Source organism: Oncorhynchus nerka, linkage group LG6, assembly GCF_034236695.1.
Source record: "Oncorhynchus nerka isolate Pitt River linkage group LG6, Oner_Uvic_2.0, whole genome shotgun sequence".
Taxonomy (NCBI): domain Eukaryota; kingdom Metazoa; phylum Chordata; class Actinopteri; order Salmoniformes; family Salmonidae; genus Oncorhynchus; species Oncorhynchus nerka.
Genome location: NC_088401.1, coordinates 51,064,824 through 51,077,904, shown reverse-complemented (window position 1 = coordinate 51,077,904; position 13,081 = coordinate 51,064,824). Strand labels below are relative to the sequence as shown.

At 46.7% G+C, this 13,081-nt stretch overlaps 1 protein-coding gene and 1 long non-coding RNA gene across 18 annotated transcripts in view; one reads left to right on the top strand and one right to left on the bottom strand.

Annotated features, from left to right (window-relative positions):
• LOC115130030 (protocadherin gamma-A11-like) overlaps positions 1–13,081 on the top strand; it is a 198,381-nt gene that overhangs the window by 169,950 nt on the left and 15,350 nt on the right. For 2 of the 14 annotated variants that reach the window (XM_065019627.1, XM_065019626.1), the window contains exon 1: positions 4,163–6,834. The exons of the other annotated variants lie outside the window; for them this stretch is intronic. In XM_065019627.1, the coding sequence (XP_064875699.1) occupies positions 4,375–6,834 (2,460 nt within the window). In that variant the 5' untranslated portion in view covers positions 4,163–4,374. Of the gene's footprint in view, positions 1–4,162; positions 6,835–13,081 lie in introns of those variants that run through there. 14 annotated transcript variants of the gene reach the window in all.
• Positions 885–4,154, bottom strand: LOC115130573 (uncharacterized). Of its 4 annotated transcripts, none has more exons than XR_010464108.1 (4): positions 3,160–4,154; positions 2,306–2,630; positions 1,537–1,662; positions 885–1,106 (listed from the first exon to the last, which is right to left on the bottom strand). It is a non-coding gene; the product is annotated as an uncharacterized LOC115130573 (long non-coding RNA). The 4 variants fall into 4 exon arrangements; XR_010464109.1 differs by having other exon boundaries at positions 3,817–4,154; XR_010464107.1 differs by having other exon boundaries at positions 3,837–4,154.

The following is a 13,081-nucleotide window of genomic DNA, read 5'->3' as shown; positions in this document are numbered from 1 at the left end:
CAGTGAGTGGAGACCAACCCACCTCGAGACGTTTAAAGTATCAGGGTGCAGCTTATGTACAAGATAAACGCTCTGTAGCCTATACTGCCTTGGAAATAATTGCTGGCGCAGCAGGACGAGGCGGAGCATATCAAACAAAAGGCTACAAGCTATAAATACACTGAACAAAAATAGAAACGCAACGTGCAACAATTTCAAAGATTTTACTGACGGACAGTTCATATATATAAAGAAATCAGTCAATTTAAATAAATAAATTCAGCTCTAATCTATGGATTTCAGATGACTGGGAATACAGATATGCATCTGTTGGTCACAGATACCTTAACAAAAAGGTAGGGGCGTGGATCAGAAAACCAGTCAGTATCTGGGGTGACCACCATTTGACCCATCCAGCGTGACACATCTCCTTCACATAGAGTTGATCAGGCTGTTGATTGTGGCCTGTGGAGTGTTGTCCCACTCCTCTTCAATGTCTGTGTGAAGCTGCTGGATATTGGCGGGAACTGGAACACGCTGTCGAACATGTCAATCCAGAGCATCCCAAACATGCTCAATGGGTGACAAATCTGGTGAGTATGCAGGCCATGGAAGAAGTGGGACATAATCAGCTACTAGGAAATGTGTACAGATCCTTGCGACATGGGGCCGTGCATCATCATGCTGAAACATGAGGTTACTGCGGCATATGAATGGCATGACACTGAGCCTTACACTGTAAAAATCAAACGTTTTTGGAGAAATTTACACTGTGGGGGATCCCCTATAAGTTCTTTGAATAACCCCTTTTAATGGTTCCTCAAAGAACCTTTTGAATAAGCGAAATGTTTTAACTACCCCCCCAATATTATTATACGCATAACAATAACAACAATGACCCAATATTTTAGTTGTCAGTGTTTATTATGATTTTAGTGGCAAAGCAGAATTAAAACATCCAAATATGAGAAACTCCCAGCAGAGCCCCAAGTATAATGGGTATATCCTCTGGCGTGTTGGTGTTAGTGTTCTCCGTATCTGTGACGATTCTCGTCCTCGTCTGATGAGGAATATGATGGATCGGACCAAAATGCAGCGTGGTACGTGTCCATGTTAACTTTATTAACCTGAACACAAAATAACAAAGGTGAAAAAACGAAACAGTCCTATCAGGTGACAAAACACAAAACAGGAAACAACTACCCACAAACACAGGTTACCTAAGTATGGTTCTCAATCAGAGACAATGATAGACAGCTGCCTCTGATTGGGAACCATACCAGGCCAAACACAGAAATACAAAACATAGAACAAAAACATAGAATGCCCACCCCAACACACGCCCTGACCAAACCAAAAAATAGAGACATTAAAAAAGGAACTAAGGTCAGAACGTGACAGTATCCATTGCCAGAATGATTTTTCCAGTGAATGGTGATCGAACAGGGTTTCCTGTTATATTCATCAGTGTAGAGAGGGTCAAGTCTGTGAATCTCCAAAATAGTCATTATACTGATGACTAACAAAACATGCACACGACAGTATTCTTACACATACCTTGTCCATAATGTAGAAGCCTATGGGGTATTCATTGAAGAGGTAAGGGAGGCGGGTGGTAAGTGGGCTCTGCATAACACACCAATAGCAATTGCTATACCTTTGTATGCCTCCTCGTCGGTATACCTGTAGACACAAAAGTGAGCCGTTCAGCCACCTGCACCCAATACAGCTAGTCTTCAACATTATTTTTGAAGCCTACATATTCTCACCTCTTTGTTGATTGATATCCAATGAATTGTGTCCATTTTCAGTTTTTTTTAGAAAGATTTGCACAAATATGAAACGATAGACGGTATCATCATAAAACAATATCGATTGATTTCACACAAGGGACCAAAACTTACCTTTAATTGAGGGGATCTTTAAATTTTTTTGGTTAATTGCCTGCACCTGCTGTCCTTTCAAATTCAAATCCAAATGTTTCAGTTGGGCAGTTAGGTTCTTGCAAGAAACCCCACCAACTAAAGAGATTCCTCGATGAGCCCCACCTCCCATGGTGGTCTTGGAATACATTTTTTGGGGGCTATTTTCTGTGCCAAGTACTGAAAATAGGTTATTCAAAGAACTTTGAGGATCTTAGAAGAACCCTTGTTGAATCCTTCATTTGTAGAGTACAGGATCTCGTCACAGTAGCTCTGTGCATTCAAATTGCCACCAATAAAATACAATTGTGTTCATTGTCAATAGCTTATGCTTGCCCATTCCATAACCCCACCGGCACCATGGGGTATTCTGTTCACAACATTGACATCAGCAAACTGCTCACCTATTGAACCTGGGTTTTATTCCGTGAAGAGCACACATCTCCAGCATGCCATCGGAGGTGAGCATTTACCCACTGAAGCCGGTTACAACGCCGAACTGCAGTCTGGTTAAGACCCTGGTGAGAATGACGAGTATTCAGATGAGCTTCCCTGAGACGGTTTCTGACCGTTTGTGCAGAAGTTCTTCAGTTGTGCAAACCCACAGTTTCATCAGCTGTCAGGGTGGCGGGTCTCAGATGATCCCGCAGGTGGATGTGGAAGTCCTGGTTGGCGTGGTTACACGGGGTCTGAGGTTGTGAGACCCGGTTGGATGTACTGCCAAATTCTCTATAACAACATTAGAGGTGATTATTGGATTATGGTAGAGAAATGAACATTCAATTCTCTGGCAACATCTCTGGTGGACATTCCTGCAGTCAGCATGCCAATTACACACTACCCTCAACACTTCAGATATCTGTGGCAGGGGGCCGGAGAAATTCATGTTCATCACTCACCACATTAGTTCATCAGATGTACCAAAACATATTTTTTTCTGCAGAAAACAAATCAATGCTATTTAACTACCTACATATTTCCTTGTTGGACCTGGGTTTTACAATGTATCCAATTTCGGTTTGTGTTGTTGTCACTTTGTAGCAAGAACGTTTGACACGTGTCGGCACATATTGCGTCATGATTGCAAGGTGTCCCGATATATTTTCCAACTGTCCAGATATCTTTTCCACAACTGTCCCGTTGTCTGGTTATAATGTCCATTCTGGAATGCCCTTCTAGCCAATCAGAAATGAGTATTCAACAATGCTGTGGTATTAGATAGAATGTCAGCCTAATATTAGCACCAAAACATTCTTACCCGTATCTACATTCACCTTAATGTTGTAGCCTATGAGAATGGATGATATCTGGATCTGCAGGTTAATAAATGTTTTCAAAGTAGTTCAGAAAAAGGATTAACGGTTCACACTTATCAACAGCTCATCATTTTTTTTATGTGAAGTATATTTGGCTATTCATAACAGTAATCACATGTAGGTTTATCCAAATATATGAAATTTACATCAGTCAAACGCTTACTTCGTTAGCGTACCAGTGAACAATACGGATTTCTTTAGGCCTATATCATAGCTTTATACTTTCTCATTAACGTATTTTGTCAATAGGTCGAAATTGCACGGGATCAAACGTGATAAGTTCACATGTCATTCATTATCTGTGTAAGCAGGCCTAATACATACAAAGAGATGTAAGTAGGCCAAAGGTTGTTATGTTGGTTATCAATGGCATTGCTGCCTCCTTGCCAAGACCCAATCTGTGGTTTACATCCTGGCACATTGTTCAAGCGTTATCAACACCTCTGGAAAGTCAATCATTTGATAACCATGCCGCCTTGCGGCTACGTCCATCATTGCAATTTGATCATGAGTCCATCAGTTACTTTGCGTAACTTTGCTTATATTCAATGTAAGTAGTTCTGTTCATTGACAAAACATAGTAACAAGTTCATACTTACTCTTGTGGTTTTATACCCACCCTTTGTGCCGGTCTGTGCATTAAGCGCTTGGAAATGGCATAAGTCGCTTTTTAAAAAGGATATTATTTTATAAGTTCCATGGCCTCGTCGTCGTGAATTCTGAGTTGTTTTGCTCTAAAGGTAATGTCTTTAGCGTGTAACATGTCTCTACCTTGATGGTAAATCCAAAATGAGTGCCTCTAAGTTTTCACTCACTCTCTGCTTTGTGAGAGAGTTCTGTGTGGGGAGCGAGTCCCGGCTTCTCGGCCAATAGGAAACGGGTGTCTGTGTCCCCGCCCCAGAGAGGAGCAGAGCAGAGGAGACGAGTGTGGAGAGTTTTAGCCGATCCTTCATGGAGTTTTACTTTTCCTCTTTTTTTTATTTTCCGTATAGAATTAGGGCGTCATGATAACTTCTAAACTTCCCACCGCACTTTTTCTTAAACGGAAGTGTTTACGGACAGCCTGGTAGCGTCGTTTTCCCGAGACTATAGATGAGTTACGGTAAAATATTAACTTTGAACATTTTCCATCCCCCGGACCCCGCGGATCCCTCATAATGGAATCCAGACAGAGGAAAGGCTACGGAGGGTGGCCAGTGCTGAGTCTATGGTTTTCTCTAGCGTGCTTTACAGGCGCGACGGCGCAACTCAGCTACTCTATTTTGGAGGAGCTAAGACCCGGGGCTGTGGTCGGGAATATCGCTAAAGATTTGGGCCTCACGGCTCAGAGGATAATTCAGAGAAAATTGCGGGTGATCTCGGAATCTAACGCGCAGTACTTCGAGGTAAACCATGCGACTGGGGATTTGGTTATTAGACAGACAATTGACAGGGAACACATGTGCGAATTAAGTTCAACGTGTTCACTACATCTTGAGATTGTACTTGAGAACCCTTTAGCAATACATCGGGTTCTTGTGGATATTGTGGATGCGAATGACAATGCGCCGCAGTTTTCCACTAAGAATATTTCTTTGGAGATATCAGAGGCGGCCGCGCCGGGCACCCGGTTCCGACTGGAGAGTGCGCACGACCCAGATGTGGGTATCAACTCTCTGCGCACTTATCACCTCGCACCCAACGACTGCTTTGTTTTGAATGTGGAAACGAAAAGTGACGGGAGTAAATTCCCGGAATTAGTTTTAGAGAAGGCTTTGGATAGGGAGACGCAGGCCTCGTTTCGCCTGTTGCTCACCGCGGTAGACGGGGGAAAGCCGGAGAAGTCTGGATCCACTCTTTTACTCATAAAAATTCTGGATGTCAATGACAATGCGCCCGTCTTTGAAGACCCGGTGAAAAAAGTTAGCATTTTGGAGAATGTTGAACCGGGCACTTTAGTAACGAAACTGAACGCGACCGATGCGGATTACGGTCAGAATGGGCAGATGTCCTTCCTGTTTAGTAAATACACGCAGGACCGGGTGCTCAAGCTATTCAGCGTGGATTCTAAAACCGGGGAGATCCGTGTAAATGGCCAGGTGGACTATGAGACAGCGAATGAATATCACATCACCGTGCAGGCCAGGGATGGGGGAACCCCCGCCATGGAGGGTTCCTGTAACATTATAGTTGAGGTCACTGATGTGAATGACAATTCTCCAGAGGTAACGTTGACGTCACTGACCAGCCCCATCAGAGAGGACGCAGCTCCTGGTACAGTCATCGCCCTCATCAGTGCAAGGGACCTGGACTCTGGTAAGAATGGGGAGGTGACATTAAAGGTCCAGTCCGGCCTGCCCTTCAAACTCAACTCTGCCTTTGGTGAGCACTACAATCTCGTCACGGATGGCAACCTGGACCGAGAGACCATGGCAGAGTACACTGTGGTCATCATGGCGACCGATGCGGGCTCCCCTCCCCTGTCGTCGCGGACGACCTTCGTGGTCAAGCTATCAGATGTGAACGACAACGCTCCTTCATTCTCCCAGCCCTCCTATTCAGTGGACGTCCCAGAGAACAACGATATCAGCACCCCCATCACCATGGTGACGGCCTCTGACCCGGACACAGGGGACAATGCCCATGTCTCCTTCTCCATCCTGCCCAGCATGGTTCAGGGCTCCCTCATTTCCTCCTATGTCTACATCAACCCAGAGACTGGACATATCTACAGCATGCGTTCCCTAGACCATGAGACCCTCAATGCCTTCCGTATCGAGGTGCAGGCCCGAGATGCCGGGGCGCCACCCCGGACTGCCAACGTCACCGTGCATGTGTTCGTAGTGGATCTTAACGACAACGCGCCCCTCATCATATATCCGCCCTTCCCCCAGGACATGGGGCTGCTGCTGAGTGTACCCCAGTCGGCTGGGCCGGGTCATCTCATTAATAAACTAGTAGGGGTGGACCCTGATAGTGGACATAACGCTTGGCTGTTCTACTCCATCGCCCCAGGGCCACACGCTGGTCTCTTCCGCATCGGCCCCCACACTGGGGAGCTCCGCACCGCCCGCAAACTAGCCGAGGAGGAGGGCGGCTCCGCCTATGACATCATCGTGGTCGTCCAGGACAACGGCGAGCCCACTCTCTCCACCACTGTGGCCATCACAGTAACCGTGGAGGAGAAGGGCACCAGCGACGCCGCCACGGACAACCGGAAGACGTCCGTGATGCGTCGCACCGGCATGCCTGACATCACCCTGTACCTCATCATCTCGCTGGCCTGTGTCTCGGCCGTGTTTTTCCTCACCTTCCTCATCCTCATGGTGCGATGCCTCCGCCACCGCAGCGACCTCGGAGGGACAGGCTGCTGCTACAGCCACCACCGGCCCAGCAGGGCCCACCATCAGAGACCCAGCAAGGACCTCCACCTGCAGCTCAACACAGACGGACCCATCCGTTACATGGAGGTGGTGGGAGGAGCTCAGGACCCCCCAGGAACACGGACCTACAGACCCTGCTACTCCACCATCTCCAGCCGAAGTGACTTTGTGTTTGTCAAGACGCCCATGATGAGTCACAACAACACCCTCAGCATGACACTCAACAGGAAGCACCTAATTAACTCAGCCATTGAGGTGAGGGCGCTGGGGGGAGGCGGCGGGATACTGGCCAATCGAGTATTGTGAAAATCACTTGACCAATGACATAGGTCTGTAAGTACTAGGTTATAAGCATTGACATTGAAGGTTTTATCCTAAGATCCTGGTTTTTATTGACTTAGCTTACCCAATTGAGCCTGCTGACCTAGACTGACTAAGTCACGTAGCAATGCAGTATTTATCCTAAAGCCTAGTGTTGTTGACCCTCAACCCTCTCTTCATGATGTGTGTGGTATAGTAGATAGCTCATATAACTGTGTCGCCCTGCTAGCCAGTGAGGGGAGGAAATGAAGGAGAGGAGAATTGCTTTAATATTTCATAGGAGATGAAGTCTCCCTCGCTCTCTCGGACTTCCAATTACTAAACGAGATCAGCAGGGAAGCAATGTTCTACAAGAGAAAGAGGGAGAGAGGGAATGGATGGATAGGAGTGCAGAGAGGGGTAGAGGGGAAGAGGGAATGGGGTGGTTTTGACAGATGGAGAGGAGGAGAGTAACGACAGATGAAAAAAGATACCAGAGCTTAGAGTAATAGCATAGTGAGATAGGAAGTGGAGGGGGACCGGATGACAGAGAGCGAGGAAGAGAGAGGGGGGTGGAAAAGAGGAGGGGGTGTGAGGAAGGGGGAGGATGGAACAGAGGGAAGGAAAGAGAGAAAAGGGGGAATGGGTCAAAGAGTAAAGCGGTGGCTGAAAAAAAAAAAGGAATTCCAGGGGTCAGCACGCGACCTCACTTCCTGTTGTCCTCTGAACCTTGATTGGTTCCATGCCATGTCTGAGTCACATGGCCAACCGTGACCTCACCCTGTGTGGCTGTCTGTGTGCCTGTGGCTGCAGCTCTAGTCAAACATTCCCAAACCTCATTCCCAGAGCACTTGTTAGGAAATACCATTTCGCTCTGTGTTCCGGGGTGTGGATGAAAAGTTATGTTCTGACTGTCCACATGCAGTACATGCAGAGGACCCCTCCCTGTTCACTGACTAACTGTGTATATCTTCATTTCCAAGATCCAAGATTCCATAGCCAGTGCTCTAGTTTTGATGATTCATGTGGAGAGACTCAGTGGCCTCTTTCTCCTTTTTCATTTGTTGAATCCCTTTTTCATTTAGCCTAGCTAGTGATTATAGTTTTGGTAAAGTCCCTACAGGAAGAGGGCAGTGGGTAGTGGGTAGTGTGCTGGTTTAGTTTGTCATAATGCCTCTTGTCTAGGCTATGCGTCTCTGGTGAATTACACAGCTTATATCTCATGATGGGAGAGCACGGGTGTTTTCCTGGTTATCTGATTTTCTATTGGTCTGTTTTTCCTTTCGTGACGGTCATCATGACTCTCTCTCTGTCTATCTCTCTCTCTCTGTGTCTCTCTCTCTCTCTCTCTCTCTCTCTCTCTCTCTCTCACTGTGTCTCTTTCTTTCTCTCTCTCTCTCTCTATCTCTCTCTCTGTGTCTCTTTCTTTCCCTCTCTCTCTCTCTCTGCACACCATGGTCGTAAGGGTACCATCTGTCTCCCTGCTCCAGTGACACGTGTAGTACAGCAACGATAGAGGGAGGGCGAGAAGGATGGAGGGAAAGAGAGAAAGACAGTGAGGGAATCACATTACGCACGTGTGCCGCAGTGACAGACAGATTGGCCTCTAATGGACTAGCGCCACAGAGGGGATACAATCAGCGTGTGTGTATACAGTGTATAGTCAGGCGCTCCAAGCCCTACAGCAAGATGTAATCTTAGCAAGGCCCTATGTCCCCAGGGTCCCATTGTGGCAAACAGAGTGACTTCTTCTCTCATTTCAATAGCAGTGTGTAGTTCCTCCTCAAAGGCCTTTTGTATATGGAACCGTCGGAGTGTGTAGTTGTGAGCGTGTAGTACTGAGTGTGTAGTACAAACCCCCACATTGAGGGTATGTGTGTGCGGTCGCATTTACATTACGTGGCTAGATCTGTATGTCAGGGTCTGCGCACACGCTGGTCGCAAGAAAGAGACGGCGATTTTGGACGTTTGTAAAGGTCCTGAGGACGTCGACAGGTGCCTTCGTCGGGCACTCCCCAAAAACAAAAGATGGCACAAGCACTTGGCTCAAACTCGGCAGGCTCAGAGCCAGAGCGCGCTGCTTTGCACCACCGCGCCGCGGCAGTTCAGTTCTGGAGCGAGCAAGGAGAGTACTGGAATGATATTTAATGGAAGCCGTGTATTGTTTTGTTTTAAGCCTTTGCCAAGCCATAGCCCTTTACCTTAACCACTTGGAGTGAATTCCCAAACTTAACCCTTTGAGTCGTTTCTGTCTGAACCCTGTAACCTTTCGGAGTTAACCCATTCATTCTGTGTGGTTACAGAGTTATCATCCAATTGCGGCAAATTCCCGAAATGAAACTATGAAATCAGGTTACATGGCGCGTGGTCACGTGCAACAACTAGATGTGGGAGCGTTTTGTAAATACTCTGTTCTCGCGGATGAAGAATCGGCCAGCGTGGCTCGGTGAACCCGTCCCGCAGTCATCTACAGGATCATATGGCGTGTGACTGTGACTCAGTGTGGTCCAGTGTGTCAGTATAAATCTCACCAAAAGCCTTTCCCCTTGTTTTCGTCTCTCATTTTGTCTCCAGTCCTGGACTTATCCTCCTTGCGGGTCCTGCATTGTCAACTCTGTCTCTAGGATCCGTATAGCTTTCAGTATTAGGATTCATGATAATCTGTTCCCCCCCCAGTGTCATCATCTGAATGGCTTAGGAGGACAATGGAACTGAAAAGCATTTATTGTGATAGCCGGGAGAATATTGTGTGGGAGTTGGTGTGTGGGGATGTGGGTTGGGAGACTGTTAGGACTTCCTCTTTCAGACAGAGCACCAGGTGCAGTCTAGCCGCAGTTCTGTCAATGCCAAGAGGTGTGGGTGTGAGCGTGTGTATTTTTGGTGTGTATGGGTGTGTGTTTGCGTTTGGAAACCGTAACTTCCTCACACGACACACAGCACCAGGTGGGGCCCGGCCTGTGTGAGAACCATGCCAGTGGAAGGTTTGTGTGTGAAGTGTGTGTGTGTGTGTGTGTTTTTTTTCAGCGGGAAGAATCCTGCCGATGAATGTCCTCCCATTCATCAGATTATGGCCAGTGCTCAAAGAGTTATCCTCTCATTCATCCACTGAACCAGATGTGCTTTCTTTTCCGGGTCGGACTCGGGACGCACACTGGGATGGAGCCCAGATGTTCATGTCCCAGCGATTAGCGCCTTTTCCTCTTGTGTGTGTCCAGAGCTTTGACTCTGTGATCGTCCTTCTTTATCAGATAAAGATCAGATATGGACTGAGATAAATCCTCAGTCCATACAATTCTCTGCCGTTGTCTGTACAAATAATACTGTTTTCATGTAACCTGAACAAAAATATAAAGGCGACATGTATACTGAGTTATTAAAAAAAATATATATATATATTTAACCTTTATTTAACCAGGAAAAGCTCATTGAGTCCCAGAGTCTCTTTTTCAAGGGAGACCTGGCCAGGAAGGTCAGTATACATGACCAAGTAAATTAGTCAACTGTAATACATTAATTAGGCCCTAATCTATGGATTTCACATGACTAGGATACAGATATGCATCTGTTGGTCAGAGACACCTTTTTTTTAAAGGTAGGGGCTTGGATCAGGAAACCAGTCAGTATCTGGTGTGACCACCATTTGTCTCATGCAGCATGACACATCTCCTTCACATAGAGTTGATCAGGCTGTTGATTGTGGCCAGTGGAACATTGTCCCACTCCTCTTCGATGGCTCTGCAAAGTTGCTGGTTATTGGTGGGAACTGGAACACGCTGTCGTACATATCAATCCAGAGCATCCCAAACATGCTCAATGGGTGATATGTCTGGGGAATATGCTGGCCATGCAAGAACTGGGACATTTTCAGCTTCCAGGAATTGTGTAGAGATCCTTGTGACATGGGGCCAGTGCATTATCATGCTGAAACATGAGGTGATGGCGGCAGATGAATGGCACGACAATGGGCCTTAGGACCTTGTTGCGGTATCTCTGTGCATTCAAATTGCCAACGATAAAATGCAATGGTGTTCGTTGTCCGTAGCTTATGCCTGCTCATATCGTAACCCCACCGCCACCATGTTGACATCGGCAAACTGCTTGCCCACACAACGCCATACACGTGGTCTGCGGTTGTGAGGCTGGTTGGACGTACTGCGGAATTCTCTAAAACAACATTGGAGGTGGCTTATGGTAGAGAATTAACATTCAATTCTCTGGCAACAGCTTTGGTGGACATTCCTGCAGTCAGCATGCCAATTGCACGCTCCCTCAAAAGTTGAGACATTTGTGGCATTGTGCTGTGTGACCAAACTGCACATTTTAGAGTGGCCTTTTATTTTCCCCAGCACAAGGTGTACATGTGTACTCAATGAAACGTGGGACCAACACTTTACATGTTGCGTGTATATTTCTGTTTAGTGTAGTAGTAGCTTAGGGACATGAACAGTTTGTAAGGCAGTAGGTTCTCTACCTATTAGTGTAACTCTGTCCAGTGATAGTGGTAACTGTGTTAGAAGCAGTCAGTCTGGTAAGTCTCTATGGATCAGAACAGGAGAACCATAATCCCTATCTGACCTCAGAGCAGACGGAGCTTCTCACTGAGGGAGTTCAGTGGGTTTTTCATCTACTCTGGTCACTTTCTGGTTTCTACCCTTAATAACTGACTCTGGATCATCTATCTGGAGCACTGCACTGATCCCTATCGGGAGTATTATGGGTGGATTTTTAAGGGCAGAAAGTAAGAACACATTTACTTGAGAACTGTTGATGTTCTAACAGAAGGTTGTGCTCTTGTAACTTGACCCTTTTCATGTGTGATCTGTGAACACACCTCAGTAACAGTAACAGTATAGGACATGCTTACTCAGATCTCATAGCGTTCCGGTGGCGGTGGAACGTCAGCCGAGCCGCGAGTCTGTTTCCTTTTGTTCCCTACATGCCTGTGGCGGGACCTGACCTTGGGAATGACCTCTGTGAGTGAGACAGGTTTTTTTATTTATTTTTAAATGTGGCTGCAGTGAGCGTCACACAGCTGGAATGCTGGGTCCCCTACTCGTTTTCAGATGAAAAATCACTTGTTCTCTTTTTCCCCTTTACTGCCATGGTGACTGCCGCCACACCAGCAGAGTGAAAGGGGGAAATATACATCTGTCAGTCTGTCTCTCAGATTGAGACAAAATACCCACTGGACAAGCGGAGAAGATTAGATTACACATCCACCCACCTGTTTCTTCCCTCCCAGTCATCATTCTCTAATTTAGAGGCCTATTCATAGTTCAAAGACCTGGGTGTTCCTGTTTTATTTACATTCTTGCAAATAATATGTAACCAGATAGCCAACCATTAAAGATGGCTGCCTCGAGTCCATCTGCTCGTCTGAATCCATCTACAGAATCCTTAACAGGATAGAATTTGCACAAAGAGCGAGTGATGTGCGTTATTGTGTTACATGCGATGAAATCCGAGACACTGGAGTAGACAGAAATGTAAACCCGTAGTGGGTCATTTTGGCGCAGCTTGTAAATGACACGTTGGTGGTGAAGGTGTTATTGAAATTGGATAGCGTGTTTCTCGCTCTCCCCATACCCTCTTCTTCTCTCTCTTCCGCCCTCTCCCTCTCTGGTCTCTCTGTGGTAGAACACTTGTGTTAATAATGCACGGGAGGCGGGCTGGCTAGTTTGTCTGGGGAGCCTCTCTCTTCTCTCCTGTTCTCTCCTCCATTGTCGATTAGGAGACAGAGTCTGGAACACAGCCAAGGGTCTATTCACCGCCTCACTGCCAAACCACAGAGGGAGGGAGAGAGAGGAAGGGAGAGGGGAAGGGAAAGAGAGGAGAGAGAGGGGATGGGACAAGAGGTAGAGACGGAAGAGAAATGGATGTGGGTTGGGACTTTAGGAATAAAGAGAAGGGGGTCAGAGATAGGCTTTTATCTCTTCTAAAAAACGAATCTTCCCTCTCTGGTCAATTTCGCACACTGTATCTGTTCATATTAAAACAACAAACAGCTGCTATATTCAGCTGATGCTTATTTTCTATGACTGCTCTCTCCAATCTCTCTCTCTCTCTCTCTCTCTCTCTCTCTCTCTCTCTCTTTCACTCTCTTTCACTCCCCCCCTCTCTTTCTCTCCCCCTCCCTCCCTCCCTCCCTCTCTCACTCTCTCCCCCTCTCTCTCTCTTCTCCCCCTCTCTCTTTCTCTCCTTC